This window comes from Magnolia sinica, chromosome 9, assembly GCF_029962835.1.
Source record: "Magnolia sinica isolate HGM2019 chromosome 9, MsV1, whole genome shotgun sequence".
NCBI classification, from domain to species: Eukaryota; Viridiplantae; Streptophyta; class Magnoliopsida; order Magnoliales; family Magnoliaceae; genus Magnolia; species Magnolia sinica.
Window position 1 is genome coordinate 74,216,743 of NC_080581.1, and position 17,944 is coordinate 74,234,686.

General features: G+C 42.6%; 2 protein-coding genes across 2 annotated transcripts; both read right to left on the reverse strand.

Annotated features, from left to right (window-relative positions):
* Positions 1–3,145: 3,145 nt before the first annotated feature.
* On the reverse strand, positions 3,146–3,945 carry LOC131255690 (protein TIC 20-v, chloroplastic). Its single transcript, XM_058256478.1, has one exon. It carries the CDS (start codon positions 3,910–3,912, stop codon positions 3,268–3,270), a length of 645 nt encoding a protein of 214 aa, XP_058112461.1. The 5' UTR covers positions 3,913–3,945; the 3' UTR covers positions 3,146–3,267.
* Positions 3,946–7,328: 3,383 nt separating this feature from the next.
* LOC131255691 (protein H2A.7-like) lies at positions 7,329–8,709 on the reverse strand. The gene is made up of 2 exons (XM_058256479.1): positions 8,480–8,709; positions 7,329–7,683 (listed from the first exon to the last, which is right to left on the reverse strand). The coding sequence occupies exons 1-2, from the start codon at positions 8,660–8,662 to the stop codon at positions 7,471–7,473; spliced, it is 396 nt and encodes a 131-aa protein (XP_058112462.1). The 5' UTR covers positions 8,663–8,709; the 3' UTR covers positions 7,329–7,470.
* Positions 8,710–17,944: the final 9,235 nt, after the last annotated feature.

The following is a 17,944-nucleotide window of genomic DNA, read 5'->3' on the forward strand; positions in this document are numbered from 1 at the left end:
AGTCATGGTGCAAAACATCAGACCCTAACCATCCAATTAATAGGCATGAAAAGTGGACTGCTGAATTCCAATGGAGAAAAATAATAGATGCAACATCATTGTGAAACATTAATTCAGAAGTCCGCGCATCATGGACTGCTTGAGATTTCAAAGAAGTTTGGTTATTATCTAGTCTATGGCTCGTAGAGGATAGACCATGACAAAATGGGCATGAGGTGGACTCGTGGTGTTGAACTGGATTGGTCCACAAGTCTCCTAGTCAACTCTACTACCCTACTCGACCGAGTCTTAAAACCAGGGTGACTATGTTGCTTCTGTCATTAAGCATTAACTAATTTCTATTCTGACAAGTGGGATCCATGGTTCTCTATTCTAGACCATTGGTCTTGTGCAGTCCACCATGGGCCATGCCCCAAAAATCTCCCAGATTAGAATAATCCCAGCAAACAATATAAGGGACATTTTTCTACAGTATGCAGATCGTTGTTGTATTTCTCTTCTGAAGTCTTACTTGTCAAATTGTGTCCCATGAATCGAAAGCTTAAGATTCCCCCATTGAGAATACTTTGGAGGAACAATCCATCCACGGTGGACACAACAGGCCAACAATCTGGATTAGCAAACCTTGGACCACACTTATCAGAACTTAAAACCAACATAAACTACAGAAATTGGCCATGCTTATCAGAACTGAAAACCGACCTAAACTACAGAAATGAACCCCACTTGTCATAACTGAAAACTAACATAAACTACAGAGAGATGCAGATCGAGTATTGTATAGTTCCTCTGTGCCCCTAAATGTCTCTTTTAGTTAGAAGCAAATCTGTTACAGGGTGCAAACATTTTTATTTTATTTTTTTTTTTTGTTAGCTTGTTAGTACACCCATTGTCAGTTCACATTTCACTGTTAGCCACCCCCACTAGGGAATCGATACCAAGACCTCAGTGTTGAAACGAGGTATCTTTCACTCAGTCTGCCACTTGAGCTATGGATCTGGGTGTAAACATGAAAATAAGGCTTTCTTTCAAGTAGAGTTGGATTATTCTCTTTGGGATCATCATAATAGTATTACAGGAAGAGGAGGCTGTAAACAGTTCAGGCTTGTTCAAAAGTTTTGATTGTGATCCGGCCCACCAACAGTTCTAACAGGAAGCGGCAAGCATAGTGTCAAAAATATCAAAGAAAACTCATGAAAGATGAGCATAAAGGTGTGTGAAAACTGCAAAATGAAAATCAACTACGATGAGAAAATACCTTCTGATGGCAAATGAACATGGACTAACATACTTCACAAAACATAACAAACGAATTCATATTTATAGTGGAAACAAAAGAAGAAGCTTAGCATTAGATGAACGCGTGAACCGTTCAACAGTCCTAAAATAGATATGAGAACTGTGGGTGCATTATAGCTCTTGCTGCTCCCTAAACTCGAAAAGAGGTTTGTTAATCCCACACTGGATAAGGTGGCCCATGTACAAGTGCTTACTTTTATGTTCTTTTAATAAAATTTGATGATATCCATCAAAAAGTGCCAGATCCGAGCTGTCCACTAAGTGGGTCCCATCATTTAGGTCTGGTGATCCACAGAAATGAACTGAAAAAAATGGCCAAGTTGTTCTAGGCCCTAGTGATGTGCGAACCACCCTGAATTTTTGCTCAGGGCATCTACACTGCTGGACCCACTTGATGGATGGCTTGGATCTCACACCCTTTGAAATATTGACCCAGTATAAATATGAATGGCAGATAATCTAATGTACTTCACCTGAAGAAGGTTGAGAGAAAACCCAATTTTTGAATCTCCTTGAACTCAAATATACAGAAAGAAAAACCTAACTTGCATCATCCATCCAAACTATCAACAAATGTACATAAATCTAGTACATGAACACATCCATATATTAGGAATTATCATCAACCTTCACACCCTAGTTCTTCTTGTTATGATTGACTGATTGAAATGATTCTTCAATACTGGCTAGTAGGCTACCAAATGTGGCCCCAACAAATGGATGGTTCAAATGACTCAATATTTAAATTTATTCATTGTGTGCCGTAATGGCCATTATGTGGCTGTAAAGGACGTTACATAAAGATAATAGTGGCAACCGTTACACATTACAGGGTTATAACAGCTGTTACGGAAAAATGACCTGTAACGGCCATTACATCCCCGAAAAGGGCCCATTACGCCCTTCATAAAGACCATAACGGTCCATTACAGGAGCAATACATGTTTTTTGGTTTTTTTCAATAATGAGAGAGAGAGAGAGAGAGAGAGAGAGAGAGAGAGAGACCATGATAGCTGTTACAGGGGGCCGCAAAGGCCGTTACAGCCTGTATCATTAAGGTAACAGTGGTGGCCATTATGGCCACCATTTCCATTATGGAATACCTTGAAATTATCAAAACCATCAATTATAGTAGGGAACTTACTAGACAGAATGGATCCTCCAAAGGGTACGATCTTCCTGATGGCCCATGAAGAGTACACTAAACCTAATGGCTAATAGATGGTCCAGATCAATGTACCAGCTGTCCACACTTTATAAGCCCCTCAGCTGCACTTAAAGCTTATCTACATCTGGGTGTAATCAACCATTATTCTCCATATAGAATCAATAAAATAACCAATAAAATTAAAAAAGAAACTAAATATCTACTAACACAAATAGTCCACAAAGGGGAGTTATTTGATACTCTCACAGAGTGTGATAGTTAATACACAGGTACTCAGAAATTTGCACACACAGCATACATTAACTCACATTAAACTGTCCAATTTGTGGGACAACAGGATCCATAGTAGATAGTTCACCATCCCAAAATCAGATTGGTTGAACAATCATAACATCTGATTCAAGGACACTGTCTACCAATTCACATTGTGGGAAACATTTCATCTCACCCTCCAATAAATATCCACCAATCTGACTATTTAAGTAATCAAATTAGTATAAGTTTTAGTTTATCATCCATCTGAAGAGGGCCACACTATTTGTATGGCTCAATTTGAGTTACTCACATGCCACAAGTATAATATCTCATTGCATGCACTGCTGCACATCAACCATCACACTCCACCAGAGTATCAAAATCTTTCTTCATCCCCAAAATACAAAAATCATCTCACCCAAATCAGTCCTAAATGCTGAATTCCCATAAAATCAAACATACCAAAACATCAAATCCAATACCATCTTCCACCCAAACTACATATCAAAATTATAATTTCTTTTTAAAAATGACAAAATGGAAATTCAAAGAACTTGCCGATCGGCCGCTTCCGCTACAATCGGCAACCTGGGCACCTGGCCCAGCAAGCAAGAAGTGGATCCATAAACCAAACAAACCAAAAGGAACAAGAACACAGTGCTATCCAAGCTCATCACAATATCCAACCCCAGCCCTTCTTTTGGAGAGAAGGTCCTCTCCAAAAGATCTGGAAAGATCAGGAGCACATCGAGGACTAGAGCCTGCATGGTATTGAATCTAACATACCTGCTGAAATTCGGATTCCTAACGACAATGAAATAGAGAGTGAGAAATACCAAGAAACCATTCAAGGGGAAGCTTTTGAAGACTCTGATGGCGGGAAGCAACGGCTGGATGAGGATCTGGACGGCTGAGAATTGGGTGATGACGTATTTCCCATACTGGATGCCGTCGAAGAAGGGGTAGAAGTAACAGACGGCTGAGATGAGCCGGTCAGGGGCATCTGCGGTGTCGTTGTTCTTGGCTTGAGATGGGGAGATGGGTCTGCTATAGGGTTTTGATCTGATTTTGAGGATTCGGGAAGTGTTTGGGGGATTGAAGAGAGGTTGGCGGGAATCCAGATGCAATGGGAAATGAGATTTTGGAGGGAGGGAGAAGGAGAGAGAGGCGGAGAAGAGAGCAATAGCCATTTTGGGTGGAGAGATTTGAGATTGGTTGGTGGGGTAAAAGCGGAATTATAGGACCTGGACCCGAGGATCTGCGCAATCTACTCGGGTTTTCGGTTCTGACACGTGAGGTAATGGGTCGGGTCTACCGACCTGCTTTTCAGATGGGTTCGGGTGTAGCAGATCGGGACCCGTTTAAGTAAGTGGGTTGGGAGCGGATGTATGCCCTGGTAGAACGCGGATTGCGTCCTGTAATCCGTCCAGCAGATCTGTGGAGGGGTCCACAGTAATGTATCTGTTTATCCATGCCGTCCATACTTTTTATTAGATAATATTAAGTTATTATACCAAAATTAGGCATATAAAATACTCATGTGGATCACAAAAAATATTAAGCTTTGGTAGCATTAAATGCAAGAGTCATCTGTGGTGTGGTCCACTTTAGAGTTGTATCTGTCTCATTCTTTGTCTCATACCTTAAAATAATCCTATAAAAGTTATGGACGGCTTGGATAAACAGATTCATCACGGTGGATCCCTACACAGGACACCATCTGCAGTAACACGGTGGGGGTATTTCCCTAACGGTGGGAACCACCTTGATGTATACATTGTATATCCACTCCGTCCATCAGTTTTTCCATATCATTTTATTACATTATCCAAAACCTGAAGTATATACAAATCTCATGTGGACCACACCACAAGAAAAAGTAGTCATTGACAACCAAAAACTTCCTGTGGACCAAAAGAGTTCTGGATCAAATTGATATTTGTTTTTCGCTTCATCCATGTCCTTGTGACCTTATCAACAGGTTGGATGGATAATAAACATTATGGTTGGCCTTTAGGAAATTTTTTAATGTTCAACATTCAATGACCACTCTTTCCTGTGGTGTGGTCCACTTGAAATTTATATCTGCTTTTCTTTTCATACCATGACCTAAAATCATCTGAAAAAACTGATGGACGGCGTGGATATACAACATATACATCAAGGTGGGCCCATGGTCAAGGAAACACCCACTATCGGTGTTACTGGTAACACGTTGGGTTGTGGGTCATGGGTCAGATTTGGACAAAGGCCGTTTTGGGTTGACCCTGATACGGTCTGAATCCAACCGTTCTATCCCTATGTGAGGACCTTCTTTCTTAATCTAAACCGTTGGTCTCTTGAATCTCATGTACTTGTTAGTTGGGAAGAAAGATGAGTCTAGCTATTAGAGGCTACGATCATCACCGGTTGGATTCAACGTATCAATGGTGGTGATTATCTGAACAAGGGCCCCACTTCTTTTGACACGCCTGGTCCACGTGGAGCTTTTGCTTTTAGGTGGGGCCCACCAAAATATGATATTTCAAATGGTTGGTTGGATCTGTAATTTCAGGAACAATCCTGACCTTGCGTTTTTACAGGTCACTAATCAGGTGGAGAATCATGTGGTCGGTTGAATGGACAGGATGTACGGTACAAGCGCCGCTTGGACACTAAAGGAAAGTTCGGCTGCATGGTAAGTTAGTGTACAGCCAGCTGTAACTGATCAGTTCTCTTAAAAATCTGCAACTGGGAAGAAGGTGACTCGCATGTTAGTTTAGCACCATTTAAAAAGTGATGATGTCTCTTTAGTCGTGCAGATGGCGATGGCATGGTCATATGTCAATCTAGACCGTCCAAATCACTGACCAAACCATGAATGGAGCATAAATAAATAATAATAATTAAATTGCACTGATAAGGGCATTCTTAATAATCTCATTTCTTTGACGCCAAGATGGACGGTATTAACAGCCGTTTGGATGGTCTGAATGGCAATGCATCGGTGGGACGCGGATACCTGGAAAGCCTTCTGACACCGTAAGCTAGGTGAGGCCCACCAGAATGCTTGTGAGAAATCCACCATGGCCATCCATTTTGTCGGATCATGATAGGACATGGCCCCAAAAATGAGTCAGATCCAAAACTCAAGTGGGCCACATAACAGTAAATAATGCATCCATCGTTGAAACATTTGTTGGACCACAAAAGTTTTAAATCAGGCTAATATTTTTGTGTTTTCAGTTCACCCCGGTAGAAATGACCTTATGAAAGGTCGTGCACTTTTTCCACTCACCTGAATTTTGAATTTATCCTATTTTTTAAAGTGATCTAGCAAAATAAATGGATAAGGTGGATTTCCCAGGGCCCTTATTGTGACCCACCTAGCTTTCCTAGGAAGTTCCTGCAAAGTCCTTTGAACATTCCCCTCCATCGGACATTCTGCCTCATCTTGGCCTTGGAATCCAAAAATCATGACCATTCGGAACTCAGCAAGCCATTGTTGAGATGGGATGACCACCATCAATCTTGGGTAGGATGATGTTTAATTCCATCCAATCCATTGATCTAATTGGTATTTGTAAGGCCCACCATGGTGTTTATATTCCATCCAACCCATCCATCTAATGCGTCGCATGAAAGAGTTAGCCATAAAAATCCAAAACTTTAGTAGACCATAACTAGTGAATTTAATGAGTATACTAAGCTTGTTAAAATATATACTTTACCTCAAAATGAGAAACACTTTGCCCAATATATTCCCAAGCAAAGTTCCACTATGCATGTGGACACAGGTTGCATCCTACCCCGCTCGTCTCCAATTGGGTATAAGCAAGAGCATTGAGTAGCCACTGTGATGTATAGGTCTTATCCACACCATTCATTCTTCTTTTTTTTTTTGTATCATTTTAAAGTATAATCCCAAAATTGAAGTAGATCCAAGGCTCAAGTAGACTACACAATGAGAAGTAAACTCTTACCATTGAAAACTAATTAGGGGTCACAGAAGTTTTGGATGGAGCTAATATTTGTATTCCCTTAAACATCATAATAAGCCTTAAAAAAGTTTTGACAGTGACTATCATTATCACCACTACTTATTGTCTAGTTGCACCTTCAATCTACCTCATTTTTTTAGCTATAACTTACAACGATTAAAACTATAAATAAATAAATAAAGATCATCCATAGACAGCATGGATAAAACCCATACATCACGGTGGCCACTCAAAGCTTCAAGCCATTTCCAGCACTGTTGTCCCATGCATATGCAAGTAAATATTTGAGCATTAAAAGTGCCTTAATATTACATTAACACACCATCATCTAGTAGCTCAAGCTTTTAAATCACGTGATTATTTGACAAAAACCTTAATTTGTCTTTTCAGGACACCCCTGCGTTGGATTTCATAATTTGGACAGTTTAATTTAACACTTACTGTATACCACATGTGCAATTTTAAGTAACCTTGAAAGTGGATGCATATCATCATCATACATTGTCAGGGTTTTATTTTCCAACGACCAACTAATAAAAAAGGACCCACCAGGTTCCAGGCAAAGCATAAGCACCGTTCAATCCCATCATCATTTATGACATGGCATGCAATCTCACGAATAGAACTAAATTCAAACTTTCATTTGCATTTTCACAAGATGATTACACCAACCACGTAGTAACCTAATCATAGCCGTCAAATCAAAACAAAAATGAAAGAAAGAGAAAAATCCTATCAAGTCACGAGATCAAGAAGAGAATGGCCATTTTAGGACTCCTCTACAGGGACAGCTTTCCCAGACCCAGCTTTCTTGGGCAAGAGCATGTTGTGGATGCTTGGTAGGACCCCACCGTTCGCAATCGTGACCATCCCCAACAGACGGCCCAGCTCCTCGTCGTTCCGTACCGCCAGCTGGATGTGCCTTGGAACAATCCTCGTCTTCTTGTTGTCTCTCGCGGCGTTGCCAGCCAACTCCAGGACCTGGAAGAGCGAATCACACCACAGCGCACGTTAGATGAAGCCATACAACCATTCCAGTCGTGTGCACTAATGGCGCACGCTAGCTGGAGTTGTCCCAGACAACGTTGTGCACGGTCCGTAATTCAGGCCTATAAACCCCCAGTAACATGCGACAATCACAAAATTGACCTGAGGAGGCGCGGCAACACACAGCCAGTGCCACGTGGCATCTAGGGTGGGCCCTTGTTGCTCACAGGTCAAGAAAAAGGGTGTGTCATGCGCCACAAGCGCACGATAGCACCTCTATAACAGATGCCCAACGTGCATTAGTAAGGGCGGAAAGCAACTTATAAAGCACTTTCGGCTAGCCCAGAGGACTTTCTAACATGCGCCAAATGCTTCGATCGACAAATGCAGCGCGTAACCATGAAAACTTCGTTGGGAAGTTACAGTACAACCACGGCGCAATTTAGACAAACTAGCAGAAAGCTTGCTAACATGTCCCGGATGCCTAGATGGACATATCAAGGCAAAGAGAGTCACATCTACACATCTGGTGCACGTTAGCCTATAACACTGGGAATATTTTAGATCCAACAGAAGCTGATGGCCGAATCTGAAGCAGACACTATGAAGCTTAGTTAAAACAACCAAAGAAAAGAGGCGAGAGATTTAGATGGCAAAATACAGAAATGAAATGAGAGGCGCATCAAAGCAAGCGGCGCATGTTAGCAACTAGAGAATCACAGCTGAGGAATACTAGCAAAACGAATCAAACGAAAGGAAAAATGAAAAGATGAAGAACGCGAGATTTTACCTCAGCCGCGAGATACTCGAGAACGGCAGCAAGATATACAGGAGCGCCGCCTCCAACCCTTTCAGCGTATTTCCCGGCCTTCATAAATCTCGCGATACGACCCACGGGAAATTGAAGCCCTGCTTTCAAACTTCTCGTGACCTGCTTCTTCCTATCTGCTGCGACCTTTCCTCGACCCGCCATTGAAACAGAGAGAGAGAGAGAGAGAGAGAGAGAAGAGGAGGGAGAATGGAATTTGATTGTTTTCAAAAAGGGCTGAGGGCTTTTATAGTACCGGGAGACGGAAATCAACCAATGGAAATGAACTACGCGGATCGTGCCTTGAACGGTTGAGATTAGAAAATGAGAACGGCCTAGATTTGTTTCCGTATAGGCGGAGTTTGGATAACGCGGATTGTGCCGTGTGTAAGTCACCACGCTATACCATTCTGAGTAAACTACGTGGGGCCCGCCGTGATGTATGTGTCATTATCCACACCGTCCATCCATTTTTTCAGCTCACTTTAGTGCTTGAGGCCAAAATAAAAACATATCAAAACCTCAAGTGGATCACGCCACAGAAAAACCTGGGGATCATGATTTCAACCGTTGAAACCTCCGTAACGCCCACAGAGATGTTTATTTTTCATCCAACCTGTTCATAAGATCACAGACACATGGATGAAGGGAAAACACAACTATCATCTTGATCTAAAATTTCTGTGGCCCGCAGGAAGTTTTCAACGGGAGGCGTTCAATTTCCACTGCTTCCTTTTGTGAGGTTCAATTGAGATTTTTCTGTGCTTCAATTTTGGGCTCATGCAGTAAAATGACCTGAAAAAACAAATGAGCGGCATGGAAAAAACTCATGCATTAGGAGTTCTTTGGCACCGTGGATGGGAGGGGATTGGACGGGCTTTCAAATCCCCTTTGACTGGGTTTGCAATCATTTCGTTAGACGGTGAGAGCTTGTATTACACCTAAAATCATTTCGTTAGACTCAACTGCTGAGGTGACGTCACCAAGTTATGTGGATCCCACTATGATGTATTTGTTGTATCCAGAACGTCCATTCATTTGGAGATATTATTTTAAGGCCTGAACAAGAGAATGAGACAGATCCAGAGCTTTAGTGGACCCCCACCAAAGAAAACAACGGGAAGGTTAATGCCCACCGTTGAAACCTTCCTAAGGCCCACCATGATGTTTTTTCGAAATCTAACTTGTTCGAAAGTTAAAAAAGCTGTTAAAAAAGGGAAAACACAAATATCGGCTTGATCAAAAACTTTTGTGGTCTTTAGAAGTTTTTAACGGTGGTGTCACTCTCCCCACTGTTTTCTATGGTGAGGTCCATTGGAGCTTTGGATGTTACTCATTCTTTGGATCTTACCCTTAAATGATCTCTCCAGATGGATGGATGGCCTGGATACAAAACATACATCATGGTGGGGCCTATAAAACTTGGTAATGTCACTTCAGTAGATGTCTCCCTCCTCAACTCGTCAGTAGCTGATCTGTGCTCTATCATTCTATTCGGCACATGGTCCACTAATGATGATTAGCACCGGCCAAACATTGTCCATGTAAATCAGCGCCATCCAAACATTGTCCCTATTAATCAATGATTAAAAATCGTTGGTTAGTCACTCAGACATGATCTTGTGCTTGCGGTCCATCTGAGACTCAGAATTTCATCATTTTTAGGCAAAGCATATATTTCAGGGGGCTTATCACGACCATAGTGTCAAAAATTACATATCTCACTAATTAGAGATATTAAAATTGATTTAGTAATTAAATTGAAACTCACAATGCATAAGTACTTTTAGATTAAAGTTGATTCACACTCCAAGGTGCCAAACACACGGTGAGGATTGCAAATCCAGGGGGTTTCTAATCCAGGGGTTCAGAATCCAGGGGTTCCAAATCCATGCTCCCAAACAGGCCCTTACAGTGGACCCCACAGAATTTACACACACTGCTACATTGTAGTTACTCACTTCACAATCCGCGTGCAGTTTGGATCATGGCCTGATCGTCGCTGATATAAACAGGCCCTTGGGTCTGTTGGCGCAGTGCGGAATTGCCATTCAAAGCAGTGTGGTCTCATATCCACCGTACATTTAACGGGGCGCACGGATGTGTGTACTGTGTATCCATGCGGTAGATCCGTTTTAACAAATCATTTTAGGGCATGAGCCCAAAAATAAAGCAGTTTTAAATTTCGAGTGGACCACATAATAGGAAACCGTAGTGATTGAACGGCTACCATTAAAAACATCATATGGCCCACCATCCAACCCGTTGATAAGGTCACACATACCTTGATGAAGGAAAATAAATAAATATTGAATTCATCCAAAACTTTGAGGTTCACCAGAAGTTTTTAATGTTCAATAAGTACCGTTTCATATGGTGTGGTCTACCTGAGATTTGGATATACTAAAATTGTGGGCTCATACCCTAACATGAGAGGTCAAAACAGATGGACGGCATGGATATACAATACATACATCAAGGTGGCTCCAAGGTTAGGGCAGCACAATGTTAGGCAAGGCTGCATCATGAAGATCACACTGATCAGGAAATCTTAACCGTCTGATTTATCTCATTGAATTTATTAGGAAACAATGGTCAATGACCATTAAAAGCTAATGAAAGCATATCACCTAATGTGGTAGATTGGGCAACCGATTGTTTGGTGGAGGATTGCTGTTGAAACAAGGTTATTTTCACTTAGTCTACCACTTAAGCTATAGATCAATGTCTCATGAATGTTTTGTTTATCCTTGTTCATCCAACTTTCCATCTCATTTCAGGACTTAATCCTAAAAATCATTTTGATCCAACTTTGAGATGGATCACACCACCATAAATTGTGGTTATTGTTTCCATCTCATTTTATATCTTGATTCTAAAAATTAGGTAGATCCAACTCTCAGATGGACCACACCACCAAATTTTGTGGTTATTGACTATTAAAAACTTATTTTGGGCCACGAAATTTTTCAATCAAGCTGATCTTTGTATTTTTCCTTCATCCCGGTTACCCTGAACTTATCACCATGTTAGATGGAAAATAAACATTACAGTGAGCCCTGGGTAATTTTTAATGGTGGCCATTCAATCACCCCAGTTTCCTATGGTGTGGTCCACCTGAGATTTGGATCTACACAAGCTTTGGGACCACATCCTGAAATGATTTGGAAAGAAAGATGGACAGTGTGGATATATAACAAATTCATCAAGGTGGGCCTACAGCCCGAGTAACACCTAATCAACTCTTGTACTTGTTGGGCCTTATTCTTAATATTGACAGGTGGTTCAAACAAATCCCATTGTGTCGAATTATTGAGAATATCCGTAACAATTGGGTAATCAAGTAATTCACTCCCATAGTCACACTATTCAAGAATACATTGGAATCTGTTGAAATTATACTTAGAAACCCATAAACTCATACTCGTTATTCTATCCATGTGAGTTGACTTTAAATACTCACCACACATTTATCCAAGTTGCATTAATTTTTTTAGTCGTCATTATTATATATGTTAGACATTTGTAAAATAAATAAAGATTTATTACCACAAAATTTATGATGGATTTATATTTTGCCTAATAAAGTCTGGATGATTAAATATTTAATGGAAGATGCATTTTAAGAGATAAAATTATAAAAATACTCTTGACTAATTATTTCTTTGAAAAGTACTGAAAATTAAGATTTATGGAGCCCATGTCGTATGTGTATAACGTCCAACATATACACCCCACTATAGTAATAACACGAATAAAAATCAAGTTGATCAAATCATGAGATGGGTTATTGATGTAGAGCGGGTCGCGGACAGTTTCATGGCCAAGATGGATCAGAAAAGGCCCGGTCGACGACAGAAGTGATCCGGACCATCGGACCTTAGATCGGGCGTATCTCGCAATCCGAAAAGAGTTAGCTGACGTAAAATATATGATTTTGGGGTAGAACGAGCTACTTTAGCCAACCAACCCCGCTACGCCGGGTTGCGCCGCCCGGAATTGCGAAAAACCCCTTGATTGACGGTCGTTTCCCTGTTTTAATTCCGTTTTTACTATAAATAGTAAGTTTTAGTTTGATTATAACTCTTCATCCGTTGGGCTTTAGGAGTTGCGCCCAACGTGAAAAGAGCTTAGAATAATTAGGGGAACGGTTTGGTGAAGCCAAATAGGACACTTACTATTTTTGGCCGAAAACCTTGCGCACTAGTAGACATCACGACCGTCTATAAATAGTAAGTTTACTATTTATAGTAAGTCGCGGATTCTAGGAGTTTGAGTTGTAGTTTGATTATGATTTCTTTCCCATTGCTTGATACCCTTATTTAAAGGGTTGTGAACTCGATTTTAATCATTCATCAATCAATTTCGAATTTATTAGAATTTATTTCTATTTTCTTCTTTCTTTCCTCGTGGATTTGAGAAGTCTCTGTGAGGAGTCCAGAGAAGTTTCGTGGATTCGGAATAGTTATCCTCTTGAAGAAGACGGTGCTCGACCTCACGTCCTCCCCTGCGTCACAAAACAGATGGACACAGGGATTTATCACAAACATCTTGGTGGGCCCTATCTATGGCTAAGTAACCTGCTCTCTAGACTTAAATGTCCACCGACCAGTGGCTTTACACTGATTGCTGTTGATGTCGGTGCCAACTTAACTCTGACTCCAAGTGAGCCCACCTTGATGTTTGTGAGAAATACACTTACAAATGGGCGCGGATAGTACCAAAGTGCATCCAAGGGTCATTCTTGAGGAAGGGGGCTCCGGTGAGGAGGAAATCGACGACATACTCTTCCAACACCCGGACATGGCGGCGATCGAGTAGATCGAACGGATCGAGAATTCAAGATGAGGGTTGATATTCCTAGCTTCAATGGCCAATTACACATTGAGGATTTCCTCGATTGACTTTCTGAAGTTGAGTGATTTTTGACTATATGGACATCCCTGAAGTAAAGAAGGTCAAGCTTGTGGCCTACAAGTTGAAAGGAGGAGCTTGAGCTTGGTGGAACAACCGCAACTCGCGCGAACCAGGCACGAAAGCACCAATCCGCACTGGCAACGGATGAAGCGGCTACTACGTGCCCGATTCCTCCCTAGCGATTACGATCGGTATTATTCCAACGATACCAAAATTGTCGCAGGGTAGTCGGTCGGTGAGAGAATACGCAGAAGAATTTTACCGTCTGGCGGCGCGTAACGATTTGGTCGAGACTGAATCGCAGCAAGTCGCCCGATTCAACGGTGAATTGTGTATGGCTATCCAGGATCGGGTCCAAATGCAGTCCGTCTGGACGATGAATGATGCGATCAAGTTGGCTACTCGTGCAGAAGTGCAACTTGAACGTCCTAACACACGGACCTATCCTACTGCAAGGATTCCTGTGGCAGGTCTGCCCCAGGGAACTGCACAGCCTAAGGGAAAGGAGCCCGTAGGAGCACGCACTCAACCTCCTACGTTTGAGAACCGAGATCAGGGAAGTGGGCAAGCTAGACCCCAAAGGGGCGTATCGACTGCTGCTGGTCCAAGTAGAATCCCGAACCCCTATGCTCGGCCAAGGCCCGATAACTGCTATCGTTGTGGCCAACCGGGCCACCTATCAAATACTTGTCCCCAGCGAAAAGTGGCAAACCTCGCCATCAATGATGGTAGTGCTGATAACGCTTATGAAGATCCAGATATTGAAGAACAGGAGCATACCACCGAGGACGAGGCAGATGATTCAGGTTGGATTCAGCAAGATCACGGCGAGTCGCTTGTCGTGAGGCGACTATTATATGCGCCAAGAAAAGAAGTGCATCCACAGCGGCATAACATCTTCCGCACTAGGTGTACGGTGAATCGAAAGGTTTGTGACGTGATCATTGATAGTGGGAGCAGCGAGAACATCGTCTCCAAGGTCATGGTGGAAAAATTGCAATTGAAAACGGAGCGTCATCCCTCTCCATATACAATCGGTTGGATCAAGAAGGTCAGCGAAACAAAGGTAACTGAACGGTGCACCATATCCTTTTCAATTGGCAAACATTATAAGGATGAAGTAGTATGTGATGTGGTCGACATGGAAGCATGTCACATACTACTCGGTCGGCCCTGGCAATCTGACCGTGATGCCACTCATAAAGGGCGAGATAATATATATATCTTCGTCAAGGACGGCCGGAAGACCATATTGGCCCCTATGGATCCAGAGGGACCACCTGAAACTTCTAAAGTGGAGGGACGTTTTCTCTTAACCATACGGGACTTCGTGGAAGAATCAAAGGAAACAGGACAGACTTATGCATTAATTGTAAAAGGGGAAGAACTCGAGCCTACCAACATCCCTGAAATACTAAGGCCCCTGCTACATGAATTCAAAGAAATCTGGCCCGATGACCTTCCCGATGGGTTACCCCCCATGCGGGATATCCAACACCATATCGACTTTGTCCCTGGGTCCAGTTTACCGAATCGTCCCCATTATCGAATGAGTCTGAATGAGTGCGAGATTCTGCAGGGACAAGTAGAGGAGTTGATCCGTAAGGGTCTTATTCGAGAGAGCATGAGTCCATGTGCTGTACCAGCTCTATTAACTCCAAAGAAAGATGGGAGTTGGCGCATGTGTGTCGACAGCCGAGCCATCAACAAAATTACCATAAAATACAGGTTTCTTATACCACGGTTGGACGATATGCTGGACATGCTAGAGGGTGCAAAAATATTCTCTAAATTGGACTTAAGGAGCGGCTACCATCAGATTCGAATACGGTCGGGTGATGAGTGGAAAACGGCCTTTAAGACCAAGGAAGGATTATATGAATGGATGGTCATGCCCTTCGGTCTTTCGAATGCGCCTAGCACATTTATGAGATTGATGAACCAAGTTCTGAAACCTTTCATTGGGCGGTTCGTTGTGGTTTACTTCGATGATATTTTGATATACAGTCAAGACGAAACCACCCATATGGAACACCTCAAGAAGGTCCTTCAAGTGCTCACTAAAAATAAACTGTATCTCAATTTAAAAAAGTGCAGCTTCATGACTGATAGCCTATTGTTCCTGAGTTTTGTCGTAACATCCACGGGCATTCGGGTGGATGAGGAAAAGGTGAAGGCAATCAAAGAATGGCCGGTTCCTACAAATATTCATGAAGTGCGAAGTTTTCATGAACTGACGACATTCTATCATCGATTCGCAAAAAATTTCAGTACCATTGTGTCACCAATCACAGATTGCATGAAAAAATGACAGTTTCAGTGGACTGACGAAGCCGACAGGAGCTTTGTTGAAATCAAACGCAGATTATCCACGACCCCGGTTCTTGTACTTCCCAACTTCGACAAACTGTTGGAAGTCGAATGTGATGCCTCATATGTCGAAATTGGGGGAGTTTTGTCTCAAGAAGGTAGGCCGGTAGCCTTCTACAGTGAGAAACTTAGCGATGCACGCAAGAAGTGGTCTACATATGAGATCGAGTTATACATGGGGATCCAGGCACTGTAACACTGGCGACATTATTTGATTCAAAGGGAATTCATACTTTACATGGATCATCAAGGTCTCAAATTCATTAATAATCAAGCTAACATTAACCGTGTGCATGCTAGATGGATCTCGTTTTTGCAGGAATTCACGTTCGTACTAAAACATAAGTCAGGGCAACAGAACAAAGTAGCTGATGCACTGAGTCGCCGTGCAACTTTGTTAGTCACTATGAGCAATGAGGTTGTCGGGTTCGAGCGCCTCAAAGACATATATGCCGATGACGACGACTTCAAGGACGCATGGGTTAGATGCCAAGAAGGTCACCCCGGCGACTTACATATGCAAGACGGGTTCCTTTTCAAGAAAAATCGACTGTGCATCCCAAACAGTTCGCTAAGGGAACAGATAATCCAAGAGCTACATGGAGGTGGCCTCAGTGGACACCTTGGGCGAGATAAGACGTGAGCTCTTGTGGAAGAACTGTATTACTAGCCGTAATTGTACGTGATGTGGGAAAGGCAGTCCAGCGTTGTTATATTTGTCAGACCTCTAAGGGGCAATCTCATAATACGGGCCTCTACACTTCGTTACCCGTGCCTGACGGCCCTTGGGAGGATTTATTTATGGACTTCATGCTTGGTCTCCCACGAACGCAACGCGGTATGGATTCGGTGTTCGTGGTAATAGATCGTTTCTCCAAGATGGCGCATTTTATTCCATGCAAGAATACTCTCGATGCAACACACATGGCGAATCTATTTTTCAGAGAAATTTGTGGCTACACGGGGTTCTCAAGACTATTACTTCTGACCGTGACACGAAGTTCATAAGCCACTTTTGGCGGACTTTGTGGACTCGATTCGATACACGACTTCAGTTCAGCAGCGCCTACCACCCACAGACTGACGGTCAAACTGAGGTTGTGAATCGCACGTTGGGAAACCTCCTTCGATGTATTTCAGGAGAAAAACCGAAGCAGTGGGATTTGGCTTTGTCTCAAGCGGAGTTTGCATTCAACAACATGGTGAACCGCTCGACAGGAAAATCCCCGTTCCAAGTTATTTATGGACGAGTACCTAGCCACACACTAGACTTGGTCCCTCTGCCCAAGCTCCCAGGCATGAGCATTGCAGCGGAACATATGGCTGACAAGATCATGGGCATTCATGCGGAAGTACAAACCAAGTTACATGTCTCGAACGAAAAATACAAGGAGCAAGCCGACAAGCATCGGCGACAAAAAGTGTTCGAGGTGGGTGACCAAGTAATGGTTCATCTGCGCAAAGAACGATTTCCGACCGGAACGTACAACAAGTTGAAGAATAAAAAGATTGGACCGGTACCAATCATCCGAAAGATCAATGACAACGCTTATGTTGTTGATCTTCCAGATGACATGGCGATCTCACGGACTTTCAACGTCGCGGACTTGTTCGAGTATCATGAACCAGCGCATGATGAGAACTCGAGGACGAGTTCTTTTGAAGTGGAGGGGACTGATGTAGAGCGGGTCGTGGACAGTTTCATGGCCAAGATGGATCAGAAAAGGCCCGGTCGACGACAGAAGTGATCCGGACCATCGGACCTTAGATCGGGCGTATCTCGCAATCCGGAAAGATTTAGCTGACGTAAAATATATGATTTTGGGGTAGAACGAGCTACTTTAGCCAACCAACCCGCTACGTCGGGTTGCGCTGCCCGGAATTGCGAAAAACTCCTTGATTGACGGTCGTTTCCCTGTTTTAATTCCGTTTTTACTATAAATAGTAAGTTTTAGTTTGATTATAACTCTTCATCCGTTGGGCTTTAGGAGTTGCGCCCAACGTGAAAAGAGCTTAGAATAATTAGGGGAACGGTTTGGTGAAGCCAAATAGGACACTTACTATTTTTGGCCGAAAACCTTGCGCACTAGTAGACATCACGACCGTCTATAAATAGTAAGTTTACTATTTATAGTAAGTCGCGGATTCTAGGAGTTTGAG